The sequence below is a fragment of the Anser cygnoides genome, chromosome 7 (genome assembly GCF_040182565.1).
Source record: "Anser cygnoides isolate HZ-2024a breed goose chromosome 7, Taihu_goose_T2T_genome, whole genome shotgun sequence".
Classification (NCBI taxonomy): Eukaryota; Metazoa; Chordata; class Aves; order Anseriformes; family Anatidae; genus Anser; species Anser cygnoides.
The window spans coordinates 33930231-33952468 of NC_089879.1; the positions used below are offsets into that span (position 1 = coordinate 33930231).

General features: G+C 39.4%; 1 protein-coding gene across 18 annotated transcripts in view; it reads right to left on the minus strand.

Annotated features, from left to right (window-relative positions):
- ZMIZ1 (zinc finger MIZ-type containing 1) overlaps positions 1–22238 on the minus strand; it is a 352884-nt gene that overhangs the window by 17945 nt on the left and 312701 nt on the right. For 15 of the 18 annotated variants that reach the window (XR_010832874.1, XM_048074827.2, XM_067000629.1 and 12 more), the window contains 12 exons: positions 19966–20080; positions 17492–17709; positions 15878–16076; positions 14621–14911; positions 12239–12421; positions 9776–9950; positions 8294–8480; positions 4731–4941; positions 3406–3511; positions 2683–2843; positions 2299–2366; positions 315–383 (listed from right to left, as the gene is read on the minus strand). Coding sequence is in view for 17 of the 18 variants with exons in the window: in XM_048074827.2 (XP_047930784.1) it covers positions 315–383; positions 2299–2366; positions 2683–2843; positions 3406–3511; positions 4731–4941; positions 8294–8480; positions 9776–9950; positions 12239–12421; positions 14621–14911; positions 15878–16076; positions 17492–17709; positions 19966–20080 (1983 nt within the window). In the remaining variant the exon portion in view is untranslated. The remainder of the gene's footprint in view (positions 1–314; positions 384–2298; positions 2367–2682; positions 2844–3405; positions 3512–4730; positions 4942–8293; positions 8481–9775; positions 9951–12238; positions 12422–14620; positions 14912–15877; positions 16077–17491; positions 17710–19965; positions 20081–22238) is intronic. The other 3 variants (XM_067000630.1, XM_067000631.1, XM_048074843.2) reach the window with 3 other exon arrangements.

Below are 22238 nucleotides of genomic sequence, written 5' to 3' on the forward strand. Positions count from 1 at the left end.
CTACTCTATGTGAATCAGAGGGACTACTTCTAAATACAAGAAAACGTTTAATACTCCATTCTCACTCTTCCTTTTGCTTCACTGATGAGGCTGTCACCAAGAGAAGACCCAAAGAAGATATATTAAGTAGAAGGAAACTGACTCACTCTATCATTAGCTATACTCACTAATATTGCTGGCTCCACCAAGGAGCCATGAAACAGAACACTCAAGCTGAATCACTAAGATCTACTTTGGCATGACTGTCTCAGCATTCATTAACATATCTCCTAATTACTTAGTCTTGGATATCAGAAATAAGTAAGTTCACTTACTTTTGTATAGCATTCAGAATACCCCACATATACTGGTCAACCTCCAAGCCCTCCAGCAGAGCGGTTTTACTGGAAAGAAAAAAAAAAAACAACCATCCCTCCATATTAGAATATCTCTGCACATGTTGGAAAGAAGGATGGAAGAAGGATAGGTTAGCGATGAAATCAGCAGACTGAGATCCACCAACTTACTATCTTTAACACATAATTAATAATGACATGGGACAAACAGTTTCAGTTCTACATCTGCATCACCAGGATAATAGATTTTTACACCAAATATATGAGACAGGGATACCTGCATTTCTATGTATCCACAATGTATCCACATGTATCTTTTAAATTGTTGTTTTTATTGAATTGTATTTCAGATTTATAGTCTTTTCAAACAGCAAATCTCTCCTGTGATCATCACCTAGAACTACTATTTTTTCAACTTGCATCTTTGCTGTTTTTTTGAGCTACACTGTAGTATGTCTCCAAAATAACTACATATTATAGCTGTTTTACTTAACACCAGCACAGATGGGGACAGAACAAAACCAAATGAGAAATGATTTAGTTATATAGGCACTAAGATCTGAATGCAGATGCTCATACATACAGGTGCTCATACTTAGAGGAACAGGATGAACATTTTGACTTGAATCTGTTAATAAATAAATTAAGAAGCAACCAGTATCTTTAATATATTCTACTCTGATTTTTAGCCAAACTTAGAAGACTGAAAAGGTTCAGGTAGTTCAGAGAAAGCACCTGCACCTTAGGATAGCTATGAATCACAGATGGTCATTGAAAAAAGCTCATCTCAAGCCTGTGGTGTTCCCAGAAGCAGATAAAATGGACACTCCCCACTTCTGTATATAGCTAACACAACAGGGATTCAACTGGAGACTTGCAGAGATGCTTGCAAGTTGCTACAGCTACAGCTGCTTGAGCTAAAGAGCACTGGCTCCTCAGCTGAGGCTGTAACAAACTTGTAATCCTGTGGACTGTAGGTTACAGACACTGAACAGGCTTGCAGACACACTGTGAGTCTTTCTGCTCGCTTAAATGTAAGGATGGGCCATCTGTGACCACTTCAAAGCATTTTGTTCTCTTTCTTCTGCAGCACACTAGCTCTCTGGTCAAAACGTAAGGTTGAAGGTATGCCAAGGTATCCCTCTTTTCCTTTAGTCAGTTACTCCAAACTTTTGTATTCACAACTTCTTGGAAATATTTTACCTTCTTAAAATAGCCTTACTGTGAAGTAGAATCCTTCCTGCTTTCTGCTCTCACCTTAATTTACACTTGACACTGACCTCGGAGGATCCAACTTCATTTCCTACCTAAGTACTGGAAAATGATGCAGTCTCCAAAATTCCCATTCTCCTTGAACACAGCTATTAACTGCATACCTATGTGACTCAAAGCACAGTACCTAAGACAGTTATCTGGCATCCTTACACCATCAGGCTCAGCTGAATACTGACTTTTTTAGTATTTACATATTTGAAGTGCAGTAATTTGGGCATTACGACATGAAAAATATACAAAAGTAACTCCAGAACAGGCTACCTATCCTTTTATTATGGCATGTTGCTATCTCCTCATTGATTATACTTCATAATCTACAGGAAGACCAATTCCCAGTTCATTAGTTTTATGTAGATATCTGTCTTATCACTGCAAATATTTAAACTTCCTTTGAACTCTATACAATACAATGATAGCCTGATGAGAGCTGGCAGAGTATGTATTTTGTGAGAAGATATACTGTTAACTGTCTCAGAATTTCTAAAAAAAATAATCCAGGATGTTCCCTCAATTCATGCAATATCACTACAATTCTCTTGGGACTTAAGGTAAATGTAATAATTTTTTTTTCCTAGCACTTCCATTTTCTCCCTTCCAAATACATTATCTTTCCTTCATAACCTTAAATATGATCTGAATTTGGTCAAATCATCTACACCTGCATTTCATTTAGGATGGCTGCACTTACTTGCATACTGGACACCTCCAAGTTCCTCTTTCGCAGTTCAGTTGCAAGTAAGATTCCAGATCAAAGCACTATGTATCAGAAAGAAACAAAGAAAATAACAACAAAAAAAGAGGAAATCAGGGGATAATACTGTATTAACTGAATCAGTCAGACGAAAGTACAACTGCCATAAAGAACCCTACTAGAACTAAAACCTAAACCAAGTAACTTACTTTCTCCCTCTACATTAAACATATATATTTGGTTATTTATGTTGATAGTCAAAAAAAAAAAAAAAAAAAAAAAAGAAATCCCATTTCATTAAGCTCTCTCTTACAACAACCAAGCAAAAGGTAACAAACATGTGGCTGAAGGAATACTGCCAGGTCACTGGCATCTACTCACTTGTACATGCTTGCAATCATGACCCCTTGCTGGGAGCTGAATCCGCCGGAATGTGATCGGACACTTCAGAGACACTTTAATAGCAGTTTGCTCTACTCCATCTTCCCCGTTTAGTGTCGCATTACCAGAGGACGCTGCTACACTACTGAAGTTCCTCTTTACTGTTTAGGAAGAAGGTATCCATATGTGTGAGAAAATACACATGCACTTGAAATTCTAATGTAGAACCAATGGCAGACCAACACTTCAATCTTTAAAAAACACTTTAATGGACAATTCATCCATGTAAGTGTATTTTGCGTAATTTAGAATGTTGTCCTGTACAGCAAACTATCACACACACGTGTTTCAGCTATATCTTCAACTACAAAAAGTGCCACACAAGCACTTAAAGCAGCCCTAAATGAATAAAGAAGGATCTTTTCATGCAAGGCTTTTGAGTCAGTGAAAAACAAATATGGGGTGAAAAACAGAGATTCTTCTGGGATGGAAGAGCTGTCATTAGGGATTAAGCTTGTGTTTTTGAACTTTGTTACCCCCACCCAAACAGCCCTCAACATTTTGGTGTACCAAGCATTTCATCTACACAGGTGGTGTTCTGGAAATTCTTGACAAGTGCAGCTTAAAGTTTTCAATAAGCAAGCAAATCTGGTGTAGAAATAGCTTATCACAATTGAACGTAGGATTCTGGAAAGTCATCACCCACACAAAACCAAAACTCACTCTTAGTGATACAATGTTCTGCTGGGAGGAGGCGTTTCTTTAGTAGACCTTGAAGCACAGAGCGAACTGATGGCCGGTGTACTAACTGCAACACGAACAAGTGTGACTGAAAGAGAATGAATTTTGTTACCACGAGAACCAAACACATATGCTACATATACTGCTGAACAGAGTTGCACTGCTCCCTTGGATGCATAGCTTCATAAGAATCTAATGCATAAATATGAAAGCTGGTGCTGCTCTGCTGAGTGCATACATCCCCTTAAGGGATATTCTGAGCGCTACACAGTATTTTGTTCTTTGCTCCCAGAGTGTGCACACTCCTATATAACGGCTTAAAAAAAAAAAAAGGGAAAGATGTTCTGCATTTTCTTTTTAATATTCAGAATACAGTGGGCTGATGTATTTCATCGCTGACATCAGGGCTTATTCTTAAACCTGATTCTGGATTCTTTGACACAGTCTACCCTACCTGCCCTCAGATTCTGTCAGAGGTTGCACAACTTGCTACTGATGTATTGGAACTCACTGAATCTTCTTCCCCAACAGAGTCCTAAGAGCTTGTTGTGGATTCACAGGATGCTGCCCCTGCTCTTAGCCAATAGATAAATGGTACTATGTGGGGAAACATCAATGTGGAGTAAAGCAAAATGGGTGAAAGGCTTCTTGTCAAAGTGCCTCACTCTGTGACCTTGGGAGAGGTAGAAGCTTGCTTTCTTGTCAGTGACAACAGAACGGATAAAAGCTCAGACTGTAATGTGTGCAACAATCCGCATTAAAAATATAGGACTTGCTCCCAAGAGCAACTACACCATAGAAAAGGAGAAAGGGGAAGGCTGCACTATCTAGACTGAACCATGGGATACAAGTTTTTAATCTTAATGACTTTATGCAAAATCATCACCACCACCAATGATGATGGGGTTGATATTATAATGTCACACCAATCACAGTTTAATACCGTAAGTAAATGAAATTAGTACTGGACAACAGTCCACACTACAATAGTCTACTTCCGTATTAAAATCCTTCAGCCACTTTGTTACGCACTAAATAGCTAGAAGATCAAATTCCCATTCTCCCCTAGCCCCCAAGTCCTTTCAAATACATCAGAAGGACAGCACTATATTCTGCAATAATTCTGCAGCAAAAATTTCAGTATTAGTACTCTGCCTGTGTCAACACCATTAAACAAGCACCTTACCAGAAAAATCCATGGGAAAAAAAATGAGAGGAAGGCTTTTTAAGCTAAGGCAACATTTGCAAACTGCACTAAAAAGCAAAGTCAGCATCATCAGCTGCAGCCGCAAGCTCAATGTACTTACACAACAACATGCTGTGACTGTAATTTGAATCGTGTTTCTTCCTGGCTGGCAGACATGCTTTAGGTGCAGAGGTTTATGAGATGTCTTGTTGTCACCACGTTCGATGGTAAGTGGGGTTGCATTAACGCTGACCTGGACTGAAGCTGGCCAGTTTGTGTTCATTTGTCTGTCTTCATGGTGATAGCACTTGAACTGTAATTCCAAGTCAGACCTGCACAACAACCAATAAATCTTTCTTTTAACTTTTCTTTCACATTGCAGAAGGAGGTCTTTTCGATGCTAGGAACATTTTTTCATGATGAGTCAGACTATTTTTCTCAAATTATTGCCAATAAAGGATATAACACACTTTCTTCATAAAAGCCCTTAAGAGAAGCAGGTCATGATGAATTAATGATGCAAGCATACTACAAGGTTTCTAATATTGTACACTTAAAAGGACTTTCCAAGTGAACATCTCAAACCATGTTGCAAAAACAGACTGTGGAACGATCCTGCTGAAAGAAAAACATCAACGTCGGACAGGTCATTCCTGCGTGTTAGAGTTAAGAACAACAAAGCGATGCGCTGCAGTAGGATGTGCAGGACGATTGTGGATCCTTTGCTATTTGAGAGTATTTAAAAGACATTTTGCATAAATGCTTGTCAGACATACTAGAGATATAGGTAATCCTACCTTGGAAGACGTAAATCAACTAAGATAAAATGACCCCTGCTTCTCACTGCCTGTGTTTCTGTGATTCCAAATTAACACAGCTATGGATTAAATCCACCCAATTTAGAGCTTCTTTCAGAGCATGACTCCCTCCCACCTCTCTAATAATAAATTCCACACACTATTCAGCTCCTCAAAATTAGTTTTCTAACACCTCCAAAAAAGGGAGAGGCTGAGATAAAGCTAATCAAAATTAAGTGCGTAGAGACTATGACTTCACAGTTTCACACACGAATGTTAACGCTGTGTTAGAAATGAGTAATTTGAAGAAGATATTTAAAAGAACACGAAGAACTGAACTGAAATGCTGGGATTCTGCTGTTCATGACAGCTGAAATGTTCTGCCCAATGTTTATCTTTTATGCTTGAAAACTTAGGTGCTCGTTTCTTCATCTTGCCTGGAGGAAGACATCTTTGTAAGACCCATGAGGAAAAGATCATTCAGGAGATCATCACTTTAACTTCAGTTTTCCTTTTCCAGAAATAGAGATTTCATTTCTGATTTAACATAGTCTTTTCTAGATTTCAAAACATCAAGACTTAGTACTGGATAAAAGCATGTTTTTTAACAAAGAAAAGTATAGAATACAAATTACCTGACCTTTCAAAATAATCCATCTATATCAAGTGTTTCCATTTTTCCCTCCAATATTTCATTACCAAGTTTTGAAAGCTCTCTCTGCACGATCTACTAGAGATTCTCACCTAAACAGAACATGCAGCAATCAACCAAATCCAGAGGAAAACAGACGTAGCACCTATAATTTAAAAACCAATCTGAATTTGTCCATTCCTGAGAGCTCTGGCCAGGTCTTCTGAAAGTCTCCGAGTGGGGACAGAGACCAGGAGACCCTCCCGTTCCTAGCACGCAGCCCCACAGTGGGACGTTGTTAATAACTGAGTAGTGCTAAGACTGAGCCAGCTTCAAGGCAACATTTTTCTTGCCTTAAATCTTCTGCTTCTCATAACCATGAAGAGTTCCCAATGGGGAGAAAAATAGTTGCACTGCTATTAATTATGGGTGTACACGTGAGAGGTTTTACCGAATATTTTAACTGGCAGAAAAATATTCAGACCTGGCTCGATTCCATCATTCTCTATAAAAACAAAATCCATCCACACATGTGACTAATTCATTTTTTTGGAATCCATCCAGCCCTGAGGTAAATTTGAAATGACTTCATTACAGGACCATCCATTCTCCCCACTATTAACAAGCCTTTCAAAACAGCAGACCTGTGCATGGTTTACCTATGAGTCTTCATTAAAATAAGTTTAAATAAAGGCTATGTGTTTGGTGAGCTAGGGAAGAAAGAAAGAACAGATATTAAGAAACAGCCTCATGCCTCAGTGCAGCACTATAAATCTACTGAATGAGCCAGCACAATCCCCAGTAGTGATTACTTATTAATAAGAACTGGCAAGTAACTGCCAAAACTCCCTCTGCTTCTAGTACTCCATGATAATGAAATGCAAGTAAGCAATAACTGACCTCAAAGTTAGGTGTTAATTATTGGATGTGGCCTGTCTGAAATCTCTCTCATTTCTAACCCACAGGCTACATCAGGTTAGGAGAGCATTGTGGCAGCAAATGACTCCTGTATCCAGCATCCAGCCTCAGCTTTAGAGCCAGAGTCTGTCCCAGGGGCAGGGAACCCAGCTCACCTCTCTGCCACCCCTGCCCACCATGTGCTCTCCACACCATAAAAATAGAAGCCTCAAATGGGTACCAGTGAATAGGAAAAACATCCTCAGATGGAAAAAAGCTGAAGCTACCAGTTATCATTCCCATTAAGGCCAGGGGGGTATTTGATCCAGGCTCAGGAAAAAACTGAAAGTGAGGCAGGCATAATGGAAAATGTGCTGAAGATGCAGTGTTTTACCACCTCAGCAGCTACACCTGTAAAACGACCTCTGTACAAGATACTGAGAAACTAACCAAGCTCCACAATGCACAGAAACAGGTTCAAATTTCGTAAGAAAACAGGATAACACTGAAAGGCTTTCTGAGAAAAAGAGAATGAGACAGTTATTCAGAAGTATTTGAAAACATGCAAAAAAAAAAAAGGCTCTGATTGTAAGTTGATCTAAAGTTATTCCATAAGTATGATGGAAGCAGAACATATCCTGGAATCACTTATGCAAATCTAAATTAAATATAGTGAAGTAACACCTAGGAAAACTATTCCTCTGTTCTGGAAAGTAGTACTTGCTGTAACTGAAAAACAGAAGACTTTGCACATGAAAAGCTATGCCCCAAATATTTCTGACCCATCCTCACTTGTGGAGTCATAAGAAAGGGAGAATGTATGAAGTTAGACTTACTTAAGAACTTGTCTTTCTAACTGATTTTACCAAACCTCTAAATCAGATCCTTCTTTAGTGTGTTATTTTTCATTATCAGACACTCAACCATGTAATTTCGGCAGAAACTAATAGTCCTGCATAGTTACTCCTGCAACCAACGTTTCATAGGCCACAAGGCACCTAAGGACTTCAGAGTCTCCTCCATCAAAGTTTGTACTGGTGTTGGTCACGGACATCCTACACTCGTTCTAACCAGAGCAGAAATGATGAAATGCTTACAATGACTTTCCAGACACTGTGTGCTATCCATGTACTATCAGTAAGGGGATACAACATGCATTAGGAAACATTTTAGTAGTACATGTTGCCTCTGTAAAGCAACAGGTGAGTTTATCTGCGAGTTTTTACAAAGAATTTTTCCCAGCTAGACCATGATTTTTCAAATGAAATTAATGGTAATTTCATCTGGCCTGAATTAAGTCCATCTGGCCTGCCATTTCTCCATCGCTGGTGCTAGACTTCCTCACAAGACTGAGCTTACCTCCACATCAGCGTTTGATGAACAGTTGGCCGTAAGTGAAAGACATGGTTACTGACTGCCAGGTTGTGTTCCAGCCGGAAGGGCTCCAACACAACACCATCTCTCACGGGAAATGTCAGACGGAGCTCATCATTGTGGTTGGCTGGGATCGAAGAGGGAGAGAAAGCGTGAACTTTCCCTTTAGCATCTGCAGTGCAATAATAATGTGTATATTTATACAGAATAGTAACAAATGGCACAGTGATCTGCTACTGGGTTTAACTTAGCAGGTTTATAGACACACAAAAGAAAATCACAAGTAGCTACAAGATCTAATTGATACAAGTGAAAGGCTCGAGTTGATAAGCATGACAAACCCAAGTCTTATGTTCTCCCACACTTAACATTAGGACCCTACCATTCCGGACCACAAACATAAACCAGACGTGGCAAGAACTTGTGTTTTTTATTACTGGATAGGATCAATGTCCAGCCTTAGTCTGTTAGTGGAAGACTGACAACAAATCTCTTGATTATGGCCAACTGTAATAACACTTAGTTATTTCTTCTGTTTTGAGCTGGGAACAACATTACTCAATTAGTTTCAGCTGAACCTTTCCAAAGACACAAGATACTGGCACACAATTACTATCTGACCTTGTATCACAAAGTTTTGTGGTAACTTAGAGCTAAACTGTGCAGACCAAATGTCTTTAAATGCTATCTATGGTCTTGCCCAAACAATACTGCAGGCCAACTTCTTCAACTTAATTTTTCAGTTATCCTCAAGTCCAAACACTGTCTGCAAAGTGCTAATTCAGTAGAATTCCTTTTATAAGAAACAAAGATTCTCCAGTTCCCTAGTATATGCTATCTCCTACTGTTCATCAGTCACTTCAAAACATCAAACATCTTGTGCTAGTATACAGCCAGAGAGATCTTGTTATTCCTTCCCTGTTCCCAGCCAAATGAAGCTGTGAGGTTGAATGGCTTAGAAAGGAACATATATCAATTTTTGGCATACTACTGAATATTCTTAAGAAGCCTGTATGGATCACAACAGAGACACCACCATAAATATTCACATCGTATGCCATTCTGCTGTAATGTTCAATGAATGACTTTGCCCTTGAACAAAATATACCACAATAAAAGTTCATACAATCAACAGGTCTACCAAGCACACACAACACAACTAAAAATTAAGTGTTTTATCCTCAGGAAGTGTATCAAAGGAAAACTTCAGGAGTAACATCCTTACATGTTTAACTTTAAAGAACTTTTCAGATACTCTATATTAGCAGCGGACAGCAATCTTTCCTTTTCCTGTCCACCCACTCTAGTGACCCTGCACTGTGCAGCTGGGCCATGCCACCTATTAAAACTTAGCAATCTCGGCTGCTTCCAGGGTAGCAACCAGACCTGGTTTCCAAACTGAAAATGTATATGGCAGAGAATGGAGTGACAATAAGGGACTGCGGGAACGTTCTGCTTGCTACTCACTTGGAGGTGGTGGTAAAGCATTGATATTTGGCTTAATGTCAGGTGGGAATGGTGGTTTGACATCCTGGTTAGGTGACAGATATGGAGGAATATTGCTCCCTGGAGTCATAGGTGGCGTGGGGTTTCCTGGAACAGGTGAATGAGGGTAATTTGCCACAGGTACAGGCCTTGATGGCTAGAAAATAAATAACATCACATTGTTATAGCAGTCTGAAACAAGAATAATAAGCTTTGTGAACTGCACTGCTATCAAACACCAAGGACTACAAACAAGGTAGGGAGGCCCCTCTGTCTCCGGAAGGATGAGAAACCACAGGACGTCCAATGAGGCCTTCAGGGAAGAAGCAGACTAGAAGAGTAAAGCAGGAACTGAAACCAGCAGACCAGCCAGTTTAGTTCTGGCAATGACTAGATATAAGCAAGGCTGCTAAGAGGCTTAACACGTTCTGCTGAATGCTCTTTCCAAAACCAACTGCTTCAGCCTCTCCACACCACTCCAGCCCATCCAGCCCTTTACATCTACTTGGCTTTCTCCCAAAACAGCCCCACTGCACAAAAGCCTACATGAAAAACAAAACGCAAGGACACACTATTAGACTGTCTGTGACCCTTTAACTTCTATCTGTCCTTTTTTTCCCCACCCCTGTCCAACTCATCTATTCAGAATGAAAGCTCTGGAGCTCAGGGGACATCTTTTGTTCTGTGTACCTACAATTGACTCTGTTCTCAGTTTGCTGCTAAGTAAGACAAGCTAAAAGAAAACAGATGGTTAATTATAAATCATAGTTTTAATATTAAAACACCATTGGTTTTGTTTCTTGTAATTAAGGGGAAGGCTAGAGGTAACAGAATAAACCAGTAACAATCATGCAAAGGATGATGACATTAAACAACACTGCAACTGCTTGGCACCCCCTTTTAATAGTCCGTGTACCATAAGCACGCACACACACACCAAAGTGTCATAAGATGAAAATCTTTACAGGCAGCCAAAATATCAGGACCTCAGATCTGATGCTACATCTAAATGCTGTGCTGCTAGCTTAAGGTACTCTGAAGTGCCCCAAAAGAGAGCTGCATTTTGAAAGGCAATTCTTATGCATTTACATTTCCAATCTATTTTTCTCTGTGTTTTTCTTTAACACACTTTAACTGTCTCCACATCATTATGGTCCAAAGATTCAGCTCCTGTCTATGGCAAGCTGGAATTTCTCCTAGCCAGGATAATCTCCCTTCTTGACAAGGTCTCTTATTACCTAACTGCTTCCAGAACAGTCTATATTTGAATACAAAATAGGTGTGCATTGAGAAGACCATAAATCCCCTGTTAGAACTATTCCATAAACAAAAATCTTCGAACACAAATAAAATAAAGTAAAATGTATTTAAAAAATCTGTCACTTAAAAACTTCAAAGGAATCTGCTGCTGCTATTTTAACATGAGTGACTGCATTGGAACTACTGTCGTTGAGGATCCTTACCGTGTTCTTCCTGACAGTGTACTGCAAAAACTACCATCATGCAACGAACTTTCCTGACGGTGTTGCAGTGGACAGCTTGGTAGCATGTAGGACAGATGCTCTATAGTAAAGGTGTTTTTTTGGGGGGGCTCTTTTTTCAATGGTGTGTTTTCTGTGTGAAGCACACCAGAACAACTCCAATTCAAGACCATCGTGCAACTTTCAACCTTCAAAATCAGAAGGTAGTCCAGAGACTTTAACAGATAAAGTTTTAGGAGCAGGTCAGACCATCCACGGTCCACCCAGTTTTTATATATTCACTGGAGTACCTGTGTGCAAAAGACCCCTTTTGTGTGCACTTCAAAGACATCGAATCTCAGAAGGCCCTAAGTACAGACTCAATTTGGATAATCAGAAGTGCTCAGGATAATTCCGTAAAAAAAGGTTTTATACAACATTTGAACAATTCTACTTCTTCAAACAAGCAGCACAGAGAAAAAAAACGGAGAAAACAGAAGGGAGAAGTGGGAGAAAAAGTCACGCAAACTTCAGTTCAAAGATGAATTCTACAGCTGGAACAGCTTTTAATTTGGGGCTGGTTTGATCCAACAGTGACCGCTGTAGGTCTGAAATTGGGCATTTGCAATGTGGAACTTGTTTATTACAAATTTCCAAAGTTGTATTCTTATAGTATGCCATGAATAGGTGAAAATATTACAGCTGTATCCCATTATGCACTTATTTTTACATGATGTATTTAAAGTGGAACCAAAAGCCTTTAATGAGCTGCAGTAACGTTCAGTTTTCTTTATGAACCGCTCTGAATTTGCAATTTAACTTGGCTAATTAACTCGATCCTGTGATATCCCGAACATGAGTATAAGCACTGTGCTTTTTTTCTACCTTTCATTTAGTTATGTAAAAGCAGTAGCCAAGAAGTCAGGAGTATGACTTCATTCATAAACGTGTACCAGAATGCAAATGATAATCTAAGAATTCTTACCTTGTAATACTGCCCCATGTTGACTGTTGGAGGTGGGTACTGCCCTGTGTTTTGCTGGCTTGGCATCCTCTGTCCAGGATAGTTGGGAGACGTAAGGGGTCTTGGAGGGTTGGGAGTGGGATACTGACCAGGCTGGTTTGGAAACTGGCTATTTGGTCCATACTGCTGGTTTCCATAATTCGGCTGTTTCACAACAAAGATGAAAGAAAACGATCTGTTTCATGCAAGCAATTGTCTTGATTATTTGTATATAAACAGTAGTGGAATCAAAACCAAATCAAACCTCCAGGTGAATACTCCTCCGCTCAGTGTCACTCATGCTTAAGCCGGGGCCCTGATTGTCATAGGTGAATACTCACTCAAAAGGGTGAAAGTCCCACGAACTAAAGTGGGATAAGATTAGCCATATACATTTTTCCCTGCACATTAACACAGACACACAAACACACACACACACCCTTACAGTGTTGCCAAGTCCCTGTAACCTTCTGTCTAAGCTACTTCTATGGCTCAAAGGGCATTGTGTGTGGAAAAAAAAAAACAACAAAAAACAGAATTGTAAACAAATGCAATGTTCACAATATCTCTGTGTTTTTGTGAGCACTACCAGCACCATTCTTGTGTCACCTTTTCCAGATGCAGAATGGAAGCACAGAGAAAAAGTAACATAAAAAGATGATAATCCTGGAACAGGCAAAGAGTAGATCTGCAGTCGGTCCATGTCTTACTGCTCAACACAGCTGCTATCCTTGCCCTGAGTTGCAGTCCTTAGCTGTACCCGAGACTAAATACAAGTAAACTAGTTGTGAACACCTTGCTAGCTCTAGCTAGTATTGTCCTGCACTTCTGGAATCAAAACTGGAACTTTAAAGGTAGCAAAGTGTCAATTTGAAAATTAACTGATTAATAAGGAGTCTCCATTAATGAAGTTTTCAAATACCCATATGCAAATAGCATCTACAGAATTTGCACACTGCCAGACAAGCAGGCATGTCACACTTAGGGCCCTGTTCAGTTTTCCCACTTCTTGGGAAAATGACTGTATTCACTTATGATGACAAACCTGCTTCTGAAGCAGGAAAACAGCATTTATGTCTTCCTGAAAACACAAAATCTAAAGATAAAAATTATCTGTACAAGCCACATTGTGTTTTTTTTTTTTTTTTAATTGTAGAGTAAGTGGCTATATTTGCTGAGTCAAATACCTTCCTAGAGAAACAATTCCTCTAAAAGCATATCCTTTTTTTCAGATTTTTTTTAAAACAATTTCTTGAATATTTAAATGTAGCTCAAGAAGAAATGTTTGCTATATTTTGTGCATGGTACTCTTCACTGTATGTTTTCTATAAACTCTTAGTACTGTTATTATAGTCAGAGTAATATAATAATATTCAAAGCTCTACAACTGAGTTATAGCTATTGCCTCAGTTTAATACATAATTTCACCAGGAAATTACCTCTGAAGCTAGTAACTGGTGGCTAGATTTGTAAAGACATTTAGGTGTATATAGATGCTGAGAGGCAATTGATGGAATTCTCAAAAGCATCTACTTCCTAATTCACACCAATTTAAATAGTAAAATGAATTTCTGCATTTTAAAATCCAAAAGCTAATCTGTCTGTATTTTTAATTTCCTTCATTTCTTTAAAATTTTGACCCTAATTGTCTTGCCCAAAGTCACAATACAAGTCAATGGCCAGGTAATTTTGTACACAAAGCCACTCAGATAACTCACATAACAGCACGGAAACTTAGACAGAAATACCACACTCCAAATAAACTTATCTAATATAAGTGCTGACACGGAGGGACTTGAGCTCAGCAAGATTTATATTCATCCCAGCGCCCATGAAAATCAAGCCTCAAGAAGTTTGAAAGGCAAATGTTCTTCAAAATAAATGTTATTATTATGGGTGTTCATACAACATATTCCCTGTATTTCCTTAGAACAATAAAACTATCCAAGAAAATGCAAATCACATATGTATTGGGCTCAAGTAAGTATTTCACCTTCAACATCTCTTTTAAATTGTCAAGTTAAATAAATTCCCCCCTGTGAAGGAAGTCTGCTTAGGGTCTATGAATTCACCATCTAGCTCGAGAACAAAAAAGTGACATTTTGAGGGCTCCGCTGGTTTGGGGTCTTTCATGGTTTTAATGACTGTCATCTTGACTAACATAGCAAGGACCAACCTGAATACTGTAGAAGCTAAAAAGCAAGAGCTGTTGCCACTTGTACTTTAAAAGAAGCATTCCTACCAAATTTGGAACAGATACATAGCTATTGCAGAGGGAGGTACACCACGCATTGCTCAGCATGTAGCAGCTTTCAGCCAAAACAATACTTGACACAAAATAAAATAAGTTAGAGAATTTCGTACCTCTCCTGGGTACGGCCTCTTTATGCCCTGTATAGGCAAAGACTGGGGGCGTGGGCCTGGGTAGGCTTGCTGAGGCATCCTCTGCCCATGGGTGCTGAAGGGACTCATTCCAGGAGGCCTCGGCTGGTTCATGCCCATGGGCGGCCCGCTCATGCTGGAAGGCGTCATTCCTGCACCCATGCTTGCTGGGTTCATGTTGCCCGGCATCGAAGCAGGGCCACGAGGACCAGGCTGGTTCATAAACTGGTTGTTGTAAGCCTGAGTTGGACCCATCTGGAAAGAGGAACAAACCTTCAACGGAAGAAGAAGAAAAAAAAAAAAGAATAAAATGCGACATGCATTTAAAATGGGAGGAGGGAGCTGAACATGCTTTTGGGGGGAGGGAAGAAAGGGATGTGTTATGTCGCATTTTCCTTCAATGTTCTCCAACTTTTGATGGGTGGTGATGTTATTTATAATAAAAATTCAGTTGGAATTGTGGAAGGCATAAGAGACACTGACAGACTTAGGTCTACAATGAGCAATTAAATAGTTTAAATTTGCTAGTCTATTACCATTAGACAACAGGCTAGGAAGTTGGCTGCATACACAGAGCACCATGCTACAATTTCTAAGGCGCTATCCTTTGTTATTTCATGTGGCATATCGGCCCATATACTTCAAAGCTCTGGGAGGTTTGCAAAAGAGAAAACCTGCAGCAACTGAACCCTTGTATATTTGAAGAAAAAATTATTACAGCAAATCATGACATGCTGGAGGCTGTGGATCACCAGAAATACATGTCTCACAGCTGTTCTCACGGACAGCTTTATTAAAAAGCAAATTTCTTTTCTATTGTTTCCTCATTTGAAGGGAAAAAAAAACCTGTTGACTGCAGTTGGCAAAATAAGCAATTACCCAAGTAGTACAAAACCTATTCCCAGACTCTGAAACATTTCACTAGGTACCCTAGCTTAGAGGTTCACAGGGCTGGCAAAGGCAGCAATAATACATCATATCAGATGAAGCCATAACTTTGGGTAAACTTTGTGTTTTTTAAGGGACAATCTACAAACCACATAATTTATTGGAGGGGAAAAAATGGGGTACTTTGACTCATAACAACATACACACATTCCAGCAGTTTCTCATAAGCATTTATAACCATGCTCATGCAAAAATATAGGGTTGGTACCCTAATAAACAAGGGAACGCAGCCCAATCCCCTGTAATTGTCCAAATCAGGCAGGTACAAAGACATAAGGGTTACGCTCTTACCGGTCCATACTGGTTCATATCCTTATTCTGTGTTTCCTGAAGGGCTGCCACAGTGGCTGTAGCTGTAGCTGTTGCTGTAGCAGCTGCAGCTGCAACTGCAGCAGCGGCGGCAGCAGCGGCTGGCTGGGTGAAATCAGCCGGCGGCCTTGTGTGTGGCGGGATCCCCATGCCCGCGGGGGTATTTGGGCCTCCAGGGTAACTGACCGGGAAGAAAGGAAAGAAAGAAAGAAACAGAGAATTAAGACGTGCTTAGTAGGTTTTGTTTTGAACTTCGATGTGATCCTCATCCGGAACTGTTCCAAAACCACGTATCAATTTCCAGTGAAAGCCAGCAGGAGGGGGAATTCAATGTGTAAATGAGACACAAGCGCTGCTCACATGCCACAGTGTTAGGGCTGCCACCAGGACTGCAAGGTACCACCTCCAGTTGTTTCATCAGCACTGAACTGCTTTGCAGCTCTGAAACTCCCTGAGAAGTTGAACTGAAGTCCAGAAAGTCAACGCAAGCCCCATTTCCCAATAATTTAGGGGCAGACTGCACAGCAACATGAACAGACTGCTGCCTCCACACCAGTGCATTCATCTGCCCCAATGGTGAATTATACCAAGTTTACCCAATGTAAAAACACTTCTCCCTCAACCTCAGCAAAATAGCCAGGGGAGAACCACCACAATCAACTCTTCCGGATCCTACACGTTGAATTTTGTAGTTCCTACCCAGCTCTTCTACTGATTGTACGATAAATGAAGCTAAACCCCGTCTTTCCCACTCCAAGACCTCAACTATCTTTATAAATGCAGGTCACTATTACTGTGCCCATTTTAGAGACATTAATACACTGGTACAGAAACTTTATGGCTTGTTCAAGGTTACTTGGTAGATCGGTGGCGGAGATGAAAGGAGAGATAAAGTCCCCCGAGTTCTAGGCTTATATTCTTCACACTAGACTGACTATGTTAACAACCTTATCAGCAGGCTTTGCAGAGGGGCCATAAATAGTGGTTTCAGTTAAGTGGACTTACCACCCTTGTTTACAAAGGACAGACACAGAAAGTCAACATGTAACAAAGCCCAGGGTATTAGTTTTGGCCTATTGTGCAAATGCAGCATTTACTTCTCCAGAATAAATACACAGTTAGATCATCTCTCGTAACAAAAATCTCCACCCCCGATTTTTTTCAGATTACAAGTCTTTAGGCAGAAATACCCCATCCATAGGAATCTACTGTTGCCTACTACTCAAGTTTATTCCTGCATACAAATCTTTAAATTATACCATCAATAACCTTTCACATCATGGCCTTATTAAATGTTAATCATTCCTAAGTCTGTGGTCTATTTAACAATCTCTCTTAATTAAAACTTTATTTTGGGGTTTATTAGAGCTAATTGATTGACCTAAGCCATTTCCATTTACTGTGATGAATTTTGTTGCAGTTTGGGTATCTGATTTCTGAAGCTGTATAAGCAGTATGCGCTTCAGTTAAGCAGCATAAAATAGCTACTGAGACTTTATGTAATTAAAACGAGTGTGTGGCACTTCCGTCACGTCACTAAAACAAGCTTCATCAACTGTTTACATCCCTTTTTCACCTCACACGTGTAAATCTTACCTCCCACCAAAGCCTCCACTTCCAGCGTAGTTGGGTCGCCCATACATGCCCTGCTGTATATACGGCTGAGTGGAGCCTGCCTTGGCTGAAAATTGTTGCTGCTGTCCAGCAAACTGAGGCGAGTTGATTCCAGGGTTGCTGGTAGTCATCCCAGAAGCCATGGGGTTTCCTGCTGGGTTCATAGGGTTGTTAGCATTTGCCATTGGATTTCCCAGCACCTGTGAGTAGAAACATGAGAGTAAGGGGCTGTACTTTGAACTACATCAAGCAAATTGCGTTGATTTGCTGGAATCAATAAATTACAATATAACCATCCTGTACTCTGAACTCTAATGAGTATACACCTTGTTGAAGTCTAGGTGCACTGGTTTCTGCTGCTCTCTCTTTTTGCCATTTCCAAACTAACATGAGAACTGAACTCTAATTTTGCTTCACGGGAGGTAGCCTAGTTAACAAACACACTTAGTAAAATAGTTTTGATATAGACCTGCTACAGCCATGCTCTTTAGGTGACATTCATCCAATTAAGAGAAAGTATATGCTTTTTTTTCCGATGTAGGGCCTCAAAATGACTTGCAAGTATACAGTCCCACAGGCATACTGTAAAGGACATTACAGATGCCAGAACTGTGAGAGAATGTGTTTCCATGGCTTAACCTGTTTTCTGCAGAAGTCCATCAGTTGGTTTTATAACTTCTTAAGAGAAGAATCCCTTGCTCTGTTTTTCAAAGTACTCGGCTTGCTTGTTTGAATAACTTTTTTCAATTGAACCAAAAATGCTATGATTTTCTTTGAGATATGAGCATGATGGTTCATAGTTACCTGCATGGAAATCTTCCTGCTATTTGGGAATAAATCTAGCAGTCACGACTTTTGCATAAGACCAAGCCGCATGGTAGTATTGAGTTTGTTGGCTCTTGGAATTTGAAGCCAAATCTCTGAGTCTGGCTCCCTCCTCTTCCTTGGGGAGCATGAAGACTTAAGGGAAACCCTGTCATTCATCTCAGTCTGCTCTGAACAGCTTATAACCAAGCCTCATGTTTCACAGGTTCACCCTTTTCTTGCAGTGATTCTGAAGAAGCGTTTTCTTCTTGTACAAAAGCACTTTTTTTCTTTTATTGCAAATTCTTCTGAAGTATCACAAAGAATTTAAATAATGTAACAGTGTTCTTATGATAGAACAAAACACCAAGTCTTTTTTTTTTTCCAAGTGTGAAATATTCCCACAAGGAACTGTATTTCCATTTTCTGGCCAATACTATCATAGTCCTACATGCTTATATTTACTCAACTATTTCTCACCCAGGTGGGATACCTTTTCTTTTAAGGTTTAAAAATAAGTCAACAATAATAGATGATGTCATAGATCTGGTAACTGTTACCTATCTTTATTTTTTGAAGGAAGACTGTGCCACAAACAGTGTTTATGTAACTGCCACGTGACTATCTGTATGACTTGGCTCCTAAATGATTTCGTTTTTTAATGACACAATACACATTTTTTAATGACTCAATACACATCAATTTTAATGACTCAATACACAACAATTTTGTATTTTGTATTTGTATTTTGTAACAATACTTTTCTAACCAAAATTTCGAATCTGACTAACAGAAAAATTTGGTATGATGTTTGATTTGGAAAACATGGGAAAGACGGGTTAGATTCATACACCATCCGCACTCAAACACAGCAAAGTGTTTAAGCACTTCATCTATGGTGTCAAAAAGGACTACACTGTCTGAGAGGAACATTTGTACCACATTCCTTGGAGAACGCACTATCAGAGATAATTGGTGTCCTTTTCATTAAAGCTGCTTCTTTTTGTATAAAATAATTTGATACACATTGGAGAAGAAAAAGAGAGGTAAAAGCGTGGAGAGAACTAAATGCAAATCCAATAAATATGTTTTTCACCTGGAAGCCAGGAGATCATGCTTTTGCTCTAATGCATATCGAAATATTTGTTGCAAAGTAAGGCAGTATCAACAGAGAGGCTGAAGAGAGAGCACAGCCTACAGCTGGTAGTTAGCACCTCAGCATGGAGGTAGAGTTGGCACCAGATCTGAGCAGCCCACTAGTACGACATAAGGCCAGATAAAAATGACAAAAACTACCATTTTGTGAATCTAGCTGAAAATACAATTTTTAATTAAAAAACCTCTTCAATCTGAAATTCCCAGGAGGTTTGGGATCACAACAAAACCATGCTTTTACTGTTAAAACCATACAGTGCAAAATATGTGCTATACCCTAGCCTGACATTTGCATGCAGCTAAACGAGTTGCTGACTCAAACACGTCCTTTCTGATGATACCAAAGAGAACATAACTGGGAAAAAATGCACATTTACAACAAAGAGAACACAGACACTTTTATCGATCCTATGAGAATTTTCCCCAAAGCTTTTCATTTTGCAAACATTAATCAAAACACGTATCTAGGGGGGAGGAAACATAAAAATGAAGCTTACCTGGCTTTGAGAGGTATTAGTCACACCCCATACCGTGGTGACCACTGATAAGGAACCTGGAGGCTGGTTGGTATTTTGCTGCCAGGGAACAGAATCGTAAGGGAAAGACCCATCACTGTGAAAAAAAATGTTTAGGAAAATGAGATTTTGGAAGGTTAAATGGTAGCAAATTGCTGGTGGGGACAAAGGGATTAACACCAGCATTTCCACATTTCTTTAACTCCCCACTTTTTTTTCCAGCACTCTTAGAGGCATAGTTTCTTCTTCTTTAAAAGCAATGTGATCATATCATATCTAGGCCACGTAGAACTAACAAATTCCTTGACTATACTGAAACACAGGGCATTTACCATAAAGGTCTATTACCAGTGGAAGTAAAAATCAACTCATGGGCAGATTTTCAAATGAGGACACTAAGCAAGTTGCTCAGAAGCACTTATTTTTTGGCAATCCATCTCAAGCTCTTCAACAATCACTGCTTCAGCTGCCTCATATCAGTTCAATTAGATTTTGAGACTAGACTGCAGCTCCACTGTCTGCACTGGGTCCCCAAATGGCCAGAAGAGCCTTTAAAGGAAAAGCAGTTCAACATCATTGTGAAAAGAAAATTGAAATTCAGATAGTGTTCTTCTACACGATGGATAAGCTGCATGCCAAAAACAGTATTAGCTAATCAGCATGCTAGAAAATCAACTGCAGATATACAACACATCTTTCAGATAAATACGCGGATGAGAGGATTGGATTTTTCCATTAGCTTTGTCCACAGATACAAGCAAGCATTTCTTACAGTTCTTTTCACAGAAAAGCTTTAATAGTTGCAAAACGAACACAAGATATGTACACATCTAGCGTAATTAATGAAATATGTTAAAACCTATGAAAGTAACTATTAATCCCATCACTGTAGAATACATGCCTATTTAAAATGTGTTTGTTCTCATACTATTAACTTGTAAATTAAATTTCTATTTGCATACATGTACACATATACACACATGATCTTTCCTCATCTAGATATAAGTCATTTAATAAGTACACATTGCTCTTTCATTTTCAAAAGGCCTTGATTTCTATTTTGTATCAAGAATGGCATTTTTGCTTGGATTGCCAACTATTGCTGGAATTCTGTAAGGGGCTACCTTGCCTAAAGAACCCCCACAGGCTCTCTGAGCTCTATATCCGAGCCCTTCTAAGCCCGCACCATGAAGTCCATCACAACTGCTCACACAGCAGCTGGCGAGACAAACGGCCTGCCAATGTCCTAACAAGGGCTCTGTGGCAGACAAGGCGGGTGACTCTCCCATGTTCCCAGATAGCACTCCAGGCTTGAACCAATTCTCTTCCCTTTTCTGCTACCAGCTAAAATCAAGGACTGTGTATGTGTTTGCTCTTTAACCTGCCTATAAAATCCAGTGTAAACCATTTAAGAATAGCAATCACATTGCACAAAGAAGCATTCCCCCCTTTAAAAAAATCTGCCAGTGTCCGAAGCGACCAATAATCGAGTAACAGCAATAGCAACTATGTTAAAATGAAATAACATTTTACAAAAAACTAGCAAATGCCAAACAAATTCCATAGCACTGTGTCAGCATAACAGCATTGTATTAGAACGTAACTATGAATTTAAACTGACCTATTTGTTTCAAAATACCTAAATTGAATTAAGCAATAATAGAATCACAAAAAATGGAATGAATTAAATTAGGGAAAAGAATAATTTCCCCTAACAAATAATTAGGGAAAATTAATGGAAAACATTAATTCTATATGAGATGCTTGACAGGTAATGTTTACCTTGACAGCATGCATATAAAACAATGTGTGAATAAGGGCATATTTAATGCCATGCAACCTGCAAGTCCTCTTAGACCATTTTTCTTTAAAATATTTTCTCTCAGAAGGCTGAAGACCTTCCTAATCTCATTCGGAGGCTCAGACAATGGCTTCAGTGACTAACATTTGCAAGTGACGCAACGTTTCAGCAAGTCCCCTGTCAGCATGGAGATGAATGATGACTAACCCAGAATTTGTGACTGCTATGAAGCTCTCCTCTTTTTTCCTGTTCTAAATGATGCCTCTTACTTTATTTTCTTCTCTGACGGTTTTTGCCGATGTCTGCTCTATGTTTTTTTAGATATTTATGGCACATATGGGTGCTTGTATACTTTGATGACTACAAAGAAGATCTTGCCATGACATAAGCAGTTAAAGGACTCACTGCAGCCATTCCTCTATATTCCCTAATGAGGTGCTGCCAACAAGTAATA